Raw genomic sequence first — 18,103 nt, forward strand, 5'->3', positions numbered from 1 at the left:
GGATTTCTGGAATTTTGATTATTATATGCCTGGGTGTAGCTCTGTTTGGGTTGTAGGTGGCTGGGGTCCTGTATGCCTCATACATCTGAGTATCTTTACCTTTTGCTAAACTAGGGAAATTCTCTTGGATTATTTCTGTAAATAGCTTTTGTATTCCATTTGTTTGTGTCCCTACTTCTTCTTTTATGTTCTTAATTCTTAAGTTATAGATCCTCTTATCATCTTCTAGCCTTTGTATTATTGCTGTTTGGTTTTTTTTGTTATTTTTAACAAGTTTTTCATTTCATGCTCCCACATTACAAATCTGCCCTCCAGTTCAGATAATTTATCCTTAGTTTCTTTCAAGCTGTTATGCCAGCTTTTGATAGAGTTTTTAGTTTCCTTGTAATCTCTTTGAACCTGCTTCACATGTTCTATGTTTTCTCTATTTTCTCCATCAAACAATTCTCCTCTTTTTTCTGTTCTTCCATTCCACCATCTGTTTTTTTCTTGGGCGGTGCTTAGCATTTCTCTAACTATTCTACTTATACCTTGCTTTATTTCATTAAATACTTCACTTTTAAACTCATCTATGAGGCTCCAGAGATATCACTTTATGTCTGTTGGTGCCGTGTCTGATATTGCATGTTTTCTGTCCTCCTTTGCATTTCCCTTTCCTGGATCAGTATTCTAGGATTGGGAACTGAGGACCCTTTCTTGTTGCTTCCTCTTCCCATACTTTTTGTTCCTTCCACACAAGCAAATATAGGAGGCCCAGTTTTTTTCTCTTTGTCTGTTACAGTTTGTTTGAATTATGCCAGCTAGGTGTTCCCACCCACTGCAGTGTACTAGGGAGACACAGACCTGGGCAGCCTCTGCTGGGCCCACTCCTTCAGGTCAACCTACCGAAGGCTTTACCATTAGGGTGTACCTCCAGGCACTGGGACCTGGTTTGGGCTAGCCTACTGTGTCTTACTCAGCAGCATCACCCAGGCCAGGCACTCCCCACCAATCCCACTTGAGAGGGGAATATGCAACTAAAGTCACTGTAGTGTCCTGTTCCAGCAAGTCTGCCCTATGTCCTTGGATGGAGCCTCCTACACTATGGAAGGGTCCCCGTTCCGCTCCCTCACCGCAGGTCGATGCAGGGCTCTCTGCCAGTCCTGCTCTCAACTCTGTTCGCTGACTCCCACTCTGAGAGGTTTCATGCGTCTCTCTCCCTGCTGTGCTGATTTGGATGCAGCAGCGACAGCAGGAAATTCAAATCGCAGCTTCCAGTGGCGCAGGTTCCAGCTTCACACTGAGATTTTATCTATTCCTGTTATAGCACCAATATTGCATTTCCAGTTGGTTTCTCTTAGCTTAGTTCATTCCTGGGTCAGCAGGGTATATCTCCCCTTGCTTAGGACTCCTCATACCGCACCATTCCTGGATTCTAAGTGGGGTATCTCAGAGAGCCTCTGTAGCTGCTGCTATCTATCCACCATGTTCTCCTGGAAGTCCCTATGGACAGCTATTTCAAAGAGAGTGAAAGACATTATGGCAGCCATTATTGACTTTCCTATTGTCTGGTCTTGTAGACATAAAATGGCTGCATTATCCTGTTCTGATTAGTTTAGTACTATACTGCTCAATATGTATTCACTGTGTGTGAAGATATGGACAACTATATGGAAGAAAACAAGACAATATTATAGACAGTGAAGATTTCCAGTGGTCTTGCTTTGAAATCTGTGTTTTTTAAAATTGTTTCCTTCTGATCTGTTTTTGTTCTGTTTAGCTTTACCTTCTTTAAAATCAAAAAATTAATAAAACAAGTTGCATCTATTTACCTGCAAGCGCCTCATGATGATCCTTCTTTATAGCTGAATAGCTTTCCGTTGTATTAAAAATGCCGTATCTTTCATATCCATTCTGGGAAAGCTACTCCAGCTTTTTTCTGGTTCCCTGTTCCATGAAGCATTGTTTTCTCTCCTTTGTACTGGGCACTGAACTCATGACTTCATGCATGCCAGGCATGCACTTATGCTGCTGAACTATATCTCAGCCATTTTCTCTCCTTTGACTTTCAGTCTGTGAATTAACTTCCAAGTGAATTTATTTCTTGTATACCACATATTGATGGCTCTTATTCCTTTATCCACTTTTCTGTTTCTTTTTATTGGTAAATTGACATCATCTACAGAAATGGCTAAGCCAACATGCACTAGCTCATCTCTGCAATACTATTTTTCTGCCATTGGCTCCCTACTTTTCCCCTCTATTCAACTGCTTACCTTGCTAGGTGATCCCCCTCTGCCCCTGCTCCTAGAACCATGGTCATTTTTGTCTTTTTCTAGAATGTTCTTCAGTATTCTTTGTAGGATTGGTTTGGTGGTCATGAATTCCTTCAGCTATTCTTTGTCATGGAATATATTGTTTCTTCAATAGCTTTGAAAGATAGTTTTGCAGAGTACATCAACCTGGATTAAAAATTGTCTTCTTTCATAACTTAAAATACTTCACACCAAGGTGTTCTTGCCTAGATGGTTTCTGTTGAGAAGTCTGTTGCACTTCTGTTGGGTTTTCCTTTATAGGTGATCTGTTTCTTTTCTCTAACAGTCTTTAATATTCTTTTCTTGTGCTGAATTTCTGAGATCTTAATTATATGTCTGGGTGTAGATTTAGTTTGATTATGACTAGTTGGAGTTCTGTGTGCTTCACTTATCTGTAAGTCATGTCCTTTCCCCATGCTTGGGAAGTTTTCTGATACTACTTCTGTAAATAGACATTTAATGTCATTTGTGTTGACTCCACTTTTTTCTGACACCTATCATTCTTAAATTATTTTTCTTTACATCATCTTCCAGCCATTGAATTGTTATTTCCTTGGTCCTTGTTATTTGTAAGAGATCTTTCCTTTCACAATCACTAGCTGTCATCCTGTCTTCAAGGTCAGAAAGTCTACCTTCAGTTTCTTTCAAGTGACTTTGCCAGCATTCAATGGAGTTTTAATTTCCTGGCTATCCCTTTGAATCTGTGTCATGTGTTCTCTATAGTGTTCATTCAAGGTTTGTCTCATTCTCCTACGCTCCTCTTTGCTTTTATCTGTATCTTCTTTGGATATGTTCAGCAACCCTTACGTTATGTTTGTCATTTCTTCTTTTATTTGAAATATTATTTATGATCTGATTTTATTTACAATCTCATGAAGTAGTTTTTTTTTACTTCAGTTGCCATCATCCAAGAAATTTCAGGTGTATGACTTCCAGGGTCTCCTGGATTTGTTCTATGAGGGCTGGATGTCTTTAACTCCTTTGTCTTAACATTTTCTTGGGTTCCTCCAGACAAGTGGGTTGTGGGGTTCCAAGTGCTTCTCATGTTGGCTACCCATCCACAGTATAGGGGTATGGGTCAGGCATCTGGGTTTCTCCTAAACCAGGTTCCCCAGGAGGCAGTGGGTTGTGGGGTAAGCTTCTCCAGGCACTCATGGCTTCTCAAAGTGTGGCTGGCTGGTTCTCTAGCCCTCACTGCCTACCATGGGAGAGTACTGATGGTGTCCTGCATGTGCATGGGGACTCGTCTGGCTTCTTCTTCCCACCCTTGCTGCCTACCTGTGGGAAGTCTGGTGTATTACATTTATTGATTTACACATGTTGAGCTATCCCTGCAGCCCTGAAATTAATTATATTTGATCATGGTGTATAATTATGATGATGATGATTTGCTGAATTCTGTTTGCCAATATTGCATTGAGGATTTTTGCATCTATGTTCATGAGGGAGATCAGCCTGTAGTTCTCTTTTTGGATGGATCTGTATCTGGTTTTGTTATCAGGGTAGTGCTTGCCTTCAGGAACGAGTTTAGGAGTACTCCTTTTTACATTTCATTAAAGAGTTTGAGGAGTAGTGGCATTAGATCTTTTCTAAATTTCTTATAGAATTCAGCAGTGAGTCCATCAGGACTTGGGATTTTCTTTTTTAGTAGATTTTTAATTACATCTTCAATTTCATTGATTGATATTACGGTATTTCAAATTTCCATATCTTCTTGATTCAGCTTTGGTAGTTCACGTGTATGCAGAAACCAGTCAATTTTTTCTGTGTTTTCCATCTTAACTACAGTACATGTCTTGAAGGAGATATTGAACTTGTGGATTTCTATAAGATCTCATGTGATTTCACCTTTTCATTCCTAATTGCATGAATTTGGGTCTTTTATTTCATTTTCTTGATAAGGGTTTCTGTTGATCAAGAGTTGGTTTCAAAGAACAAGCTCTTCAATTCACTGATTCTTTCTATTGTTTTCTTAGTCTTGATTGCATTAATTTCTGCTTTGATTTTTATAATTGTCTGCCTCCTACATGCTTTGGGTTAAACTTGTTCTTTTTATAATAGTTTGGAACTCAACATTAGGTTATTTGTTTGAGATCATTCTGTTTTCTGATATAGTAAGTAACTGCTATGAATTTCCCTTGTAGAAAGACTGTCATTGTATTCCATAAATTCCAGTATGTCAGATTGGCATATCATTTAATCATAGAAACTGTCTAATGTCTTCTTTAATTTCATCTGTGACCCATTGGTTATTTGGGAGAGTATTATTTAATCTTCATGTGTTTATGCAGTACCTGTAGTTTCTTTTACATTGATTTCCAATTTCATTACACTATGGTCTGATAATACACATGGGATTATTTCAATTCCTTTGCGTTTATTTAAGCATATGGTATATTTTGGGGAAATTCTCATCTGCAGCTGAAAAGAATGTGCATTCTGATGATGTGGGTGGAACTTTGTAGATAGCTACTAAGTCCATTTGTTTAAAGGTTTGTTTCAGTTCTGATATTTCTTCATTGAATTTTTGTCTAGTTGATAGTGGAGTATCACTATCAACTAGTGATTGGCTTGGTTGGTGGGTTCACTCTATTGGGGTTTATAGAATTGTAGTCTTAGTTATCTCTTTCTAGAATATCCTTCAGAACATTTTGGAGTGCTGGCTTGGTGGTCATTAATTTCTTCAACTGTTCTTTATCATGAAAGTATCTTATTTCCCCATGAATTGTGAAAGATACTTTTACAGGATACATCAGTCTGGGCTGGAGGTTGTTTTCTTTTAGGACTTCAAATACTTTACTCCATACTCTCCCTGAATTAGGAGTTTTTACTGAGAAGTCTGTATTCCTTTATACATACTTTTTTTCTTTTCTCTTAACAGCTTTTAATAGTGTGCTCATGTGTTCAATTTTTGGAACCTTTACTATTTTATGTCTTGGTGTAGAATTTTTTGATAATGGCTAACTGGAGTTCTGTATGCCTCACTTATCTGATGTCAAATTATTTTTCCATGCTTGGGAAGTTTTCTTCCATTACTTCTGTGAACATATTTTTATGTCCTTTGCTCAACTCCTGATTTTTTCATTGGTTCCAATCAATCTTGTGTTATTCTTCTTTGCATCATCTATCAGTTGTTGGATTTATTTCTCATGGTCCTTTGCCATTTTTATGAAATCTTTCTTTTCAAGATGGCTAACTGCTTCTAGATCTGATATTCTGTCTTCACATTGACTGGTTCTGCTGCATATCCTTTCAATAGAATTTTTAATCTCCTGGATATCTATATGAACTTGTTTCATGGATTCTCATTTTTTTGCTATGTTGGACATTGATTATCTTCATGATTTTCCTAAGCTTCTCTGTTTATCTGTATCTACTCTAGGTTCACTAACAATGTTCTTCTCATAATCCCTTTATTTATCTGAGAAATTATTTCTGATTAGTTTTTTTTCTAGAGCTTCACTCATCTGATTTGTCACTTCTTCTGTTACCATTACAGAGAGTTTCGGGGGGGGGGGTGGATTGTGATTTTCTTCCACTACACTGCCTTCTGGGTTTGCATTGGGCAAGCTGGAGATCTAGGGTTGCATCTTGCTTGTTTTATCATTTGATAAATTTTTTTTTAAATTTCTGCATTGATGTTTGCAAATTGTTTATGGTAGATTGCTAGTATCAGGAATGCCTTAGGAAATGACTGCTTTCCAGAGATGTCTTCTAGAAGTAGCTAGATTTTGGATTTTGAGTCTGCCACAAGAGCCTACCTCTTCCATTTATTAGGAATGAGAAGTTGCTATCTATTTGGCCCTACCCCTGGTTCTTGGTACTGAACAGAAATATTATAGTATTGTTTATGACCTTTATACAATCTTTGTCTTGGCATACAAGGAAAAATAACATCAGAACAATCATGTCACTTTGGCTAAATTAGGCCAATCAGTTATAACAATAGGCTATATCCCGGCCTATAACATGGTAAACTGTGGTAATTATTAATTTGCCATCTTTAACCATATGAACAGGATTTATAGTTATATCACAAAATCTAAAACAAATCAAATTTATATACAGTGAATACACCCACAATTGAGTGATTTTACTCTCTATAGAGAAATTTAAAAGGAATATGAGGAAAACATAGAGAAATAGAGGAAAAGAAAAAGATTAGAAGCAAGGCTGAAGGATAAAAAATTATCTAAGCTTTAGGAGACTGGTGAAGAAGACAAGAGGGAAATGAAGGAAGAAAGAAAAGCAAGAAAGAAACAAAACAAAAATCTAAAAACAATGTTCACACTCAAGAAAAAACAAAAATATTCAATCAAAAAAATTTAAAACAAACAAAAAGGTAGAGAGAGATTTCTCTGTGATTTCAAGCCTGTGGTTATCTTCTGGAGTCTATAGTTTTGTGGTAGTATCCACTTTAGGGTGTCTCTGCTGTCAGTGGTAGACAAAAGAGGCAAACAGAGCCCAGGTCTGTGTTGTATGATCTCAGCAAACCTGCAGTAGGAATAAAGTGAGGTGCTGATTCAACTCCACAGAAGTTCGGGCTGATCCTGGTCTCAGGCTGTGGGAGCTGTGATCCAAATTACTCAGCCTACAACAGTATGGATGTGTCTTGCTGACTTGATCTCAGCTCCCTACTCCTGGGTATCTCCCAGAGCTATGCTTCACCCAGATACCGACAGCCCCAAGATAGACCCAACCCACAGCTGCTCCAAGTCTCAGTTTCAGCTGACCTCACCTCAAAATGGTATCCAGTCAAATAACCCTCTCCTAGGGACATTCAGAAATGGAGTCACTCACCAGCCACTGCAACCCACCGCATCCACAGATCTGCTCCACAGATACATTTCTCCCTGGAGGCCCCTGGGGTCCCCCACCATCCTATACCTCTGTAGGCTTGAGCTTTTGCTCTTGTGCTACAAGCCAGGTCTTCAAGAGAATGCACATTGTGCAAATGAATTGAGGGGAGAAAGCAGTTTGCCACCTCCTCTTTCTGCCTTGAGGTCTATCACCTCATTCTCTCCATGGAGTCCCATCTTCCTCCAAGAAATTTCCTGGGTCTGGGATATCCAGTTCCCTCTTTCTTCTCATCTCCATGTTGCTATACTCCAGTGTTGGTCTCCCTTTCAGGCTGATTTGCTGCTGCTCATCACTCCACCATCTTCCCAGATCTGGGTTGGTTTTGATCAACTAATTTTTCTCTTCATTATGCATCATGTTCTCTTGCTTCTTTGTGTGCCTGATAAATTTTGATTGGATGCCAGATACTGTAAATTTTTACTTTGTTGGGTACTGGGTATTCCTGTACCTTTCAAATATGCTTAAGCTTTGTTCTGGGATGTGAATTATTAAAAAGAGTGTGGTCTTTTTGAGGGTTCCTTTTAGACCATTGTTACATAGGATCAGTGGATCTTTGTTTTTGTCTGATTCTCTGCACACTGAGCTAACACTATTCAAAGTATACTGCCTAATTCCCTGTGTACTGAGACTAGTGGAAATGGAGCTCTTCCAGGTTCTGAGAATCATTCTCTCTAGTCCTTTTGGGCAGTTCTTTCACTGAGTGCAGATGAAGACTGACCTGTTCTACCAATCTCCAGACCCTTCTCTCCCTTGTGTAGATTCCTCCTCTGGCTTCTCACTGCACACCCTAGCCATGTTGGTCTCCCCAAACTGCCACCTCCATTACCTCAGATTGATGAGGTCATCTTGTTCCCTTCATCCTGCACCAGAAACTGGAAACTGTCCTGGCAGCTGGCTGTGATAGTCAGGCTGGCCTTGTTGGTTTCCCATCTCTCAGTGACTCAATTCTGTGCCACACTGTGTGATGTCTGATAGCTGTGCTTTTGTGTATTTTTCCAATTTTCAATTTGCCTGAGGCAGAAGGTGAACCCAGATCTGACTGCACCACATAGCTGCAAGCATCTGTCTTTCCTGTCATCCTCAGGACTTTAGATTTCCCTTTACACAGAGGGGGACCCTGGGCAGAGTCTAACTTGGCCTGACTTGCTTCTGTGGTGAAAGAATTGACAGAACAAAATCTGAGGAAATGAGCTGCAGTCTAAAATGCCTTGTAATTTACCTGTTCAGTTCGCTGACTGTTGCTGCTCTGAGATATGCCCTTGGGAAAGCCTAGGATGGGCTTCATTTGAAGCAGGTGCCAGAAATGAGAACTGAGGGTAAATAAGAAGAAGCCATGGGACCCCACAGAGAGTCAGGGACAGAATGTGCAGCTTCCCCAAAAGCAAGGATGTTTTGTCTTTGTGGCAACTGTCAGTATGTGTTTGCACAATGGGAGGAACAAAGGAGAAGTTACACCAGCTTGAATGGGTTTCACATGCTCTTAAAGCTCTCCCAACCTCCAAGATCTCTGCCATGAACCCTACACAATCAGAGCAATCCTCTGTGTGGTCCCAAAGAGTCTGGCTCCTCCACTGTACATCTACAGTGCTTCTGCAGGGCACCCAGGAAGATGCACTAGTAGGCTATTGGATTTAAATATTTATTTCATGGCTTATTCTACATTTAAATTCATGAGAATTGCAACAACTGCTCATGATACAAGATAAGATTACTTTTCTACCATTTATGGGATTATTACTATTGACAGCTGGAAAATCAGCCCAATTTGGTCTCCACCCATAACTACCTTCAGCAATAGAAGAGCCAACCTCAATATCAGCATTTCCTCATTACAGCACAATAGTAGTTGCAGGAATCTTCCTACTAATTCGGTTCTCTCCACTGATACAAAATAATCACCTCAGAGCAGGCTGTCTACTCAACAGTGTCCTGAGACCTCATCATCTGCCCTTCTTCCAGGCTATCAGAGAGAGTTACAAGTAGACCCAGGGAAGAACACTGTAAGCCTGACCACCACTAGCATCCTCTACACTGGCACCTTGAATACATTCAAGCACCCTCAGACTCTCATACCAGGACTCTTCTCCACTTCATGATCCCCTCTTCTGTCTCCAGATCCATGTTGGACACAGTGCACATGAAAGCCCTTCGGGACTCTACCTGCAGACACCAACAGACCCACTCCTCCAGTATCCTGCCCCACAAGTCCATGAGCAGCCAGAGTGGACTAGTGTTTGACCACAAGATGTTCATGGAGAATGCCTACGACTCAGGTGATCACTATCCCTAGAACTCAGCCATGAAAAGGCAAGGGATCTAGATCCTACCAGACCCCTCCAAAAGAAAAAGACCCAACAGTGAGAGACCTTGATATGGCAAGGAATGTGATGAACATTTGAAGCTTTCAGCAGAGATCCTTCAGAACCCCCCTAGGATTGTTCACACCTCCTGAAACCATCCATAGCCCACAGTATATCCACCTCCCATCCCCTTCCGCTCTCCTTACATATCTCAAAACCTCGGTTAAGGCCTGACCCCTCCTTGAAATGCCTTCCCCTTCACTCAAACACCAAGGGGTGCTGGGTGACAGGATGCAGAGTGGAAGGATTAGTGGAAGCACAGACAGATGGGCAAATTTATGAATGGGTTGGTGGATGGATTTATGAGAGCCTAGGTCAGTGATGGTGAACCTTTTACAGTTTTCAATGATACAATCAGCTGCCACAACACAAGTACTATAGGTTCACCACCATTGGCCTAAGTGAATGAATGTGCAGATGAATGCATAAGTGGACAAATAGGTGGACAGACAGGTCAATAGACCACAATGTATGGATTAATGTGTGAGAAGAGAGACAGATAGATAGATGGATAATGGATAAATAGGTGGATGAAAAAGTAAGTGGTTCAATGAATGGATGGAAATATGATTGGAAAAATAATGACATGTAGACTTGTACATATACCTGCTTTTTACCCTATCTTGAACCTAGTCAGAGCCATTGAGACAGTGAGCAGGTCCAGGACATCCCAATGTGTCTAATTTTCCACTCCTCATTTCAGCTTACTCCTTGCCACTCCCAGATCTACCTTTTCCTGCCCATCCAACAGTTCAGCTACAATGTGATGTCCCCCATAGCCCACTCACCTTCATGCCTTCTTGCTACCTTTAGCCATCTGCTTGAAGATGCTCCAGGACATAAGCAGCTCAGAACTTCCCTACCTTCAGTTCGTCATCAAGAGGCTCAGGAATATGGTTCATAAGTCCCCCAACTTGGTGATGGAAACCATCCATGACTACTTCACAGACAACCCACAGGTGGAAGCTGATGGGGTCTTTGGGGAATAAATGGGAGGGACTGACTCCAAGCTGGGCTCAAATCCTGGATTCTATGTAGAGCAGCTGCATGATTTGGAGCAAGTCTCAATCTCCTATATTCCAAGTGAGCCAGAGAGGAAGGGAGAAAAGCAGACCAGCATATGCTGACCACACTCAGAAAAAGCACAAGAGGTAGATATGATCTCATAGATGGGGAAACTGAGGCTTATGGGAAGGAAAGGATTTGCCAAGTGTCACAGAGCCAGTAAGTGGCAGAAATGGATGGGTGGATAGGTGGATGGATGGATGGATGGATGGATGGATGGATGGATGGATTTAGAGGTGGGTTTGGTGGGGAGAACATTTGCCTAAGTATTAAAAAGTGAAATGAATGAATTATCTGACTTTGAAGGTGGAATGTTTTAAACTGCTAGAGCAATTCCCTAAAGATAGAAATTTTTGTTCATTGCGATCCCTGCAGCTCTGGTTTAATATCTGCATAGAGCAATATTTACTAAGGATTATTGAGTGAGTGGTCAAAAGCAGCTTCCTGTGATTTTTTCCCTGTGACCTCTTCACACACCTCCCACCCATGCTCCACAGACATGTGCGGCGTGTCAGACCCAACCACTCTAGTGTCCATTCTGCCACCCACAGATCTCCAGCCGGCACAAGTTTAGGCTGTTCCAGGTCCTGGAGAATGTCATCAAAGCCAGTGACTGCCTGGAGGAGACATGGAGGAAAAACTTCATGCAGCTGGCCCTGGATAACATGGTCAAATGCACGGTGGGCCCCCACCTCACCCCCTCAAGTCAGCCAGTCCCTAGGCCCTTGGGTTTGCAGGCAGCTGCCCAGGACTCCAAATGGTGAAGGTGTGCTAGCCTTGTGTGCTGGCAGGCGTTTTCTCTCTTCCTAACATCCTGGCCACATGCTCCTTCAGAGGGACACTTTCAGGCACTCTCCAGAAACAGCAGCTGAAACCCAAGAGGCAGTCTTAGTCTAAGGCCATAGGGCCTCTAAGTAGAGACACAATTCCGCCTGCAGCTTTTCCTCCCACAGGAGGCTGTCCTTGAGGTGGGCCCAGGGGTCCCTGCCCATCACTGTCCTTACCATCCTTTTGTTGTTACCTATAGGCCAGCTCTAGAAAGCTGCCTGCCAGTTTAGTCCATTCCCCAGACCATAATCCAGCCTTTGGCTCCCCATCTTGGCCATGAACTGCCCCACACACACTGAGCCCTAACCTCAACCAGGACAATAGTCAGGTTGCTCACTCTCCACAGGCTGGCCAGCAATCTCTGTGACTGCCCCTGGGAACCAGAGGCAGGTTGTTTCATTTAGACCCACTAGCCCTGGAAGCCCCATGGTGGACTACTCAGTACACACAGGATGGCCAGAGAGTAGTGACGGTCTCCTCGAGCCTCCACAACCCAAGTCTTGGCACCACACAAGTGTGGCAAGGCCTATTTCACCCTCTGTGTTGTGTGGGTGACATGGAAGGCTAATGCCATGAAATAATATTTTTAGTACCAACCTGTCACCCAGAAATGAGCAACACAGGATGCCATGTAGGGCCATGAGGAGCCTGCAAGTTGGGAACAAATAGAGGAGCCACAAGGGACTGTGCCTCTAAGACTACAGCTATGAGAAGTAATAAGTGGAAATGACCCCTGGGTCACTGAGAGGACACAGTCCATGGTTGGTGAATTATAATTGTGACAGACTATTTGCATACCTGCCAAGATATAAACAATGTTGATGTTTCATCTGCTCTGTGTACAGCAGATTTAGGAGAGGTTGTTCAGAGTAACATGTCAAATGGCTAGTTCAGAGTCCAAAGGCCTGTGCAAGACACCCTCATTCTTAAGAAGCCATTATAGCCATATTTTCAATAAGTTGTAAATGAAATATCAACTTATACAGTGATTCAAAGTACATCACAGGGAGAGTAGAGTAGAGGGACCTTAGATACCTACACATTCAGATGTCACAGAATGCAGGCAACCCTGCTGTGCCTCTCTGCACCAGCATCCACCACAAGATGGAAAGGAGTAGTACTTTACACAAAGCCAGAGCAAAATACCAGTGCACTTGCTGAGAAAGTGTGATCACCATGGCATAGGGCCAGTCCAGGCGCAAGTGGTCCCTTCCTGACAGAGCATGACCCTTGGGAGACAGGGTACCTCACAGGACCCAGCAAGTCCCAGGAAACTATCAGCAGGCTTTATCTTACATCAGCTGACATGCTCACTCCACAGGCAGGCAGCCCTAGAGCAAGAAGAGCCTCTGTTCTTAAATGCATGGTGACAAAGAATTAAAGGATGATTTTGTTGTCCTGAGCTTCCAGGAGCCAGAAAGGGGAGAGGTGATATCAGGTGGGGACTTTCAGACAGGTGTCTCAAGGATAGGAGACAGTGGGCCTTAGAAATGGCCCACAATCTGAATAGACAGGCAAGCAGGGATAGATGGAGCTGCTCGGCAGGGGCACAGCATGCCCAAGGCTTTAATGTGGAAAGGATCCATAAGGAACTGTGCCTTTAAGACTATAGATATGGAAAATAATAAGTGGGAATGTCCCCCTGGCTACCGAGAGGACATGGGTCAGACAGTTTCAGCATGTCCTGAAACTACTAGAGAGCAAAGAATGTGGAGAGTTATGGGTACAGGGTTCCTCGGCCTCTGTCTTCCATCCAAATAAATGGTTTTATCACAGCTGCCTGCCTGACAAAGCAGGCACACATCTGTGCAGACCCTCAGCACTACAAAAGCCTGCTCTGATTTTTGGACCCCTGCCCCCACCCCAGGAGCTGGAAGACACATACCAGGATGCAGCCAGCAATGTTCTGGTGGCCATCTGCAAGCACTCGTGGCAGGCAGTGGCCCAGCACCTGGAGACTGAGCTCTTGACTGGCATCTTCCCACACCGCAGCCTCTTCTATGTGATGGGCGTCCTGTCCTCCCATGGTAGGTCCTGTCCACAGCACAGGAGGGGAAGTCAAGGGGAGATACTAGGCCCACAGAGCACCAGAGTCCACAGCAGTGATGTCACAGTGTGGGTAGTAACAGGCTGCCACCTCTCGCCAGGGAGTCCACTGTGCTGCCACCAACCTGACTAATGCACCTGCTCTCAGTACCAGGACAGAGCCCAGAGAGGGCAGTGACCAGCTAGAGGTCATTGGAGAGGGATTCTGAGATGAGCCAGTCTGGAGCAGTGGGAGTAGGGCTACTTGGAAAGGGCCTCTGAAGAGTGGGTGGATAGCCAGCAGGGTCAGCAGGAGGAGGCTGGGAAAGGCTGCACTCTAAGGCCTGAGACCAGCAGAACCTGGCTTGGCTTGGCCTTGCACCCCTACCCAGGAATTGACAGCCTGGGCAGGAGGTCCTCTGTACCTTGGGGACCCCCAAAGCAGCCCCTCCCTCTAAGTAGGAGTCCCAAAATTCCTAAAAATTTTTTGGACTCTCAAGCACCCCTTTTGTGCCTCCACTCCTCATACTTGCCTGGGAGGACCCCAAGGCACAGAGAAGAAATAGCTTGTCTGAGCTCACTCAGCAAGGGGGCAGGGCCATCATTCCAGCCCAGCTGTCTGGGTCCTGAGCCTATGTTGTCCTGCAAACCAGGCCAGAATGAGGTAGGACAGTGTCACCCTGACTCATTCATTGTCTGAGAGACAGAGAGAAGGGGTGTGGGGTTCTCCCCTGGCCGTGGGTATCAATAGAGGTCCTATAGCCCATCCCCCTCTTGCAGAGGAACTACTCAGCAAGGAAGACAAGGCGCACTGGGAAGAACTGCTGGCCCAGGTAGGGACACCAGCGGAAGGGCAACAGCCATCACGGGGGCACCTGCTGCAACCCAAAGGTGGAGGGAAGAAAGGAAAAAGAGGGAAGGGAGGAAGGGTGCAGGGTGGCAGAGGGGACCTCCACTTTCCAGATGAAACAGCAGCATCCGGGATGAGGCAACCTGGTCACAGCAGGAGTTGGAATTTGGACCTTGGTCTGTAGTTGCCTGGCACAGAGCAGGTGGCCAACACACACCACCCCTCCCACCCATCTTGGGAGAGAGAGAAAGGGTTCAGGGCCAGAGCTGAGACCAGAGACGGAAGGAGGCGTGTTGGGGTGGACTGAGAATGCCACAACCAAGAAACAAGAGTCCCATTTCTGACACACATAGGGATGAGAGGTTGATACTTCTGAGAGGAGGATCACAGGGCCCGGACAGACCTGGGTTCACATTCTGGGTCAGCCAACCACAGTATGTGCCTGGGGTGACCTCCTTACCCTCTCTGTGCCTTCATTGCCTCACCTGTCAAATGGGGTTAAATGTCTTTTGCTTGAATAGTCATAAGGACAGTAGGCACAAATCCCCAAAAGGGATCTTTACAGAGGGACAAAGGAAGCCCTTGGGGAAGGGAAGGCACGGAGCAGCACAGTTAATCACACTAACATCCTTTCCATGCAGACAGGACAGGGCCCGGCCAGGCCACAAAGTCTCAAGTTTCAGTAAATTTAAAAGGACTAAAATCAGAGTACATTCTCTGATAAAAACATAAATTAGAACTCAATATTAAAATCTATCTGGAAAATCTACAAATTCCTAGAATTTAAACAATGCACTGCTAAATAACTCTTACATCAAAGAAGAACTCACAAAGGAAACTATGAAATATTCCAAACTGAATGTAGTGAACAATACAAGCAAATATTGGTAAGATACAACCAAAAGCAATACTTAGAATGAAACACAAAGGGCTGAGGATGTAGCTCAGTGGCATAAGCATCTGCCTGGCAACTGCAAGGTCATGAGTTCAATCCCTGGCACAAAAAAAAGAATGAAATTTGTATTAATGCCCACATTAGAGAAGAAGGAGAGTATAAAATCAATTATTTAAACTTTCATTTAAATAAGCTACCTAAAATAGCAAATTTAGCCCAAAGTAAGCAGAAAGAAGGAAATAGCAAAAACTAAATCAGAAATCAAAGAATTTTTAAAAAGGAACAGCTAATAAAGAATAACTCAAGCCAAGAGTAAGTTGATAAACCTCTCATTGATCAAAAAAAACCTCAAAATACCAATTTCAGATAGGAATAGAGGGCCATTAAAAAATCTTTAGGCAGGTAAGCCACCAGCTAATCCAGAGAAACACAGGCTGTGATGATAGCTATGGAGGTGAAATGCAATTAGATGCTTGTGGTATTTCACTAACATTGCAGGTCTAGGGCCAGTGGCCTGATCATGGGTTCAGAGGATAGTGGCACGCAGTGTGACATCTAGAAGGGATCTCCTTCTAGGGTTGCAGCCATTGTTGATTCCCTATGGTCTTGTTTGGAAGTTCTATATCATTTCCACTGTTTTATTGGGATGGGTTTTATTCTCTTTTATTTTGTTTGATTATGTCAAATCCAATGACAGGACCAGCTATTTCAAAGATAGCAAGATATATTATGGTAGCAATTTGGATTCTCTATTAGCTTATTTTGAAGCCCTTTTTTGCATTTGTTGTTTTGTTTTTATCATTTCTATTCTATTCTGTTCTGTTTGATTTTTACTGTGTCCAAAGTTATCTGTAGCTATTTTGAAGACATCAATATTGCAGTCTTAAAAATACCAGGGCTGAGGATTTAGCTCAGTGGCATAAGCATCTGGTTGGCAAATGCAAAACTGTGATTTCGATCCCTAGTATCCCCCCCCCAAAAAAATACTAGAACTGATAATCACCAGTAGTCAAATTTAGCAAGATCTCAAGACACAGGATAAATATTAAAATGAATCAATTAAATATCTGTTTACAAGTAACAAACTATTGAAAAATCGCTTTTTTAATGACCCAGTATCATGAAAGATATAAAAGACTCAAAGAAAGATAAATATCACAAAATATATACCAAGTCTTGACAAAGTATTACAAAGAGGTATATGGATATAAAAGTTCTTACGCAAGAAAAATTAAAACTGTTAAGATGGTAACTCTCAAAAAATTGACTTACAAATGATACAGCACCAATCAAAATCCTAAAAGATTTTATTGCAGAATTTATGCTATAGATTCAATTTTATGAAAAGTTTAACAAACTTAGAATAGTAAAAAAAAATCTTGAAAAGAAACAGTTACAAGAACCCCATTGCTTTGATTTCAAAACTTAGTAAAAGACTAAATAAAATAATACAGTAAGATTGGGTTTTTAATTTAATTTTATTTTTTTTTAAAAAAAGGGTAAAACTAAGCATAACAAAACAGAACCAAGCAGATCAGAAGAAAACAATGTAAGTGACACAGATTTCAAAACAAGACAGCAGGAAATCTGTAGTGGCTACAATAATGTCTTGTTTTCTCCTAAATGCTTATCTATATCTTCACACACAATGGATTAATACAAAACAAAATAGTGAAAAACTGATCAGAACAGGGTTATGAAGGGATTACAGGCCTTCAAAACTAGACAATAGGGAAATCAACAATGGCTGCCATAATGTCTCTTCTTCTCTTCAAAACAGCTGTTAATACCTTCATGTAATGTTGAAATTAAACAATACAAAACAGACTAAAATCACTTTGAACAAAGAATAGAAGCATTATTGAATTTCACAGCATGATGATACAAAATCAGCAATGGATACATAATGTATGTTTTTCTTCAAAATAGCTGTTCATTTCATCACACATAATAGAATCAATTCTCATAAACTATTTAGGAGAAGTTCTAGGTATTTATAAGCCTTTACATGTATACCTATCCTTTCTGCATTAGACAAAAAACAAAACACATTACTAGAAAAATAAGAAACAAAAAAGACAAATAACAATAGTAAAGAGCCCAAAACAATAATGATACAAGCCTTTAAAACACAGTGATAGGAATAGAACTAAAGCTGATACTTTACATAATGATCTTCAAGAGTTCCTCAGGTCACCTAACACAAACATGCAAAACTGTTCCAATCCTATGAATATTAACTGCTTTGTTCTATGAATTTATACAGTTTGTAGCACAATCATCTTAGCTATCCTAAGTGTGTTTATACAAATTAAGATATTTTTTATTTTCCCTTCCTTTTTCCTGCTTTTCTGAGAGATATTATCCCCCCCCCTTTGAGAAGATTCTTACCCTTTCACTGTATTTATTGAGGATTTTGTATCTTATGTACTCTTATCATTTCTTACACTATGAAAACAATATGGTATTTACTCATGGGAGTTTGATTTATTCCACTTATGAGTATGCTCTCAAGTTGCATCCACTTATAAATATCTCAATGTGATCATGCTTTATAGCTGAGTAGTACTCAGCTATTGTATAAAAGAACCACATCTTTTTTATCCATTCCTCAGGTGATAGACACTTAGGTTGTTTCCAAGATCTGGCTACTACAAATTGTGCTGATATAAACATGGGTGTACATATATCACTGTGATATGATGGTTTCAGTTCTTCTAGGAATATGCCTAGAAGTGGAATTGCTGGAACAAATGGGACTTCCAATCCCAGCTTTTTGAGGAACCTCCAGACTGATCTCCACAGTGGTTGCACCAGTCTATACTCCCACCAACAGTGCAAAAGAGTTCTTGTTTCCCCCACAGCCTCTCCAGCATTTGTTGCTGGTAGTTTTCTTTACCTTGGCCATTCTTTCTGGAGTGAGATG

At 41.9% G+C, this 18,103-nt stretch overlaps 1 protein-coding gene across 1 annotated transcript in view; it reads left to right on the plus strand.

Annotated features, from left to right (window-relative positions):
* Positions 1-18,103, plus strand: part of LOC100722093 (maestro heat-like repeat family member 5) — an 81,072-nt gene that overhangs the window by 22,498 nt on the left and 40,471 nt on the right. Inside the window, exons 2-6 of the mRNA XM_063230981.1 lie at positions 9,270-9,427; positions 10,328-10,473; positions 11,131-11,259; positions 13,275-13,434; positions 14,213-14,265. Coding sequence (XP_063087051.1) covers positions 9,270-9,427; positions 10,328-10,473; positions 11,131-11,259; positions 13,275-13,434; positions 14,213-14,265 — 646 coding nt within the window. The remainder of the gene's footprint in view (positions 1-9,269; positions 9,428-10,327; positions 10,474-11,130; positions 11,260-13,274; positions 13,435-14,212; positions 14,266-18,103) is intronic.

Source organism: Cavia porcellus, unplaced genomic scaffold, assembly GCF_034190915.1.
Source record: "Cavia porcellus strain 051 isolate PalLab524CR breed Dunkin Hartley unplaced genomic scaffold, mCavPor4.1 scaffold_19, whole genome shotgun sequence".
NCBI classification, from domain to species: domain Eukaryota; kingdom Metazoa; phylum Chordata; class Mammalia; order Rodentia; family Caviidae; genus Cavia; species Cavia porcellus.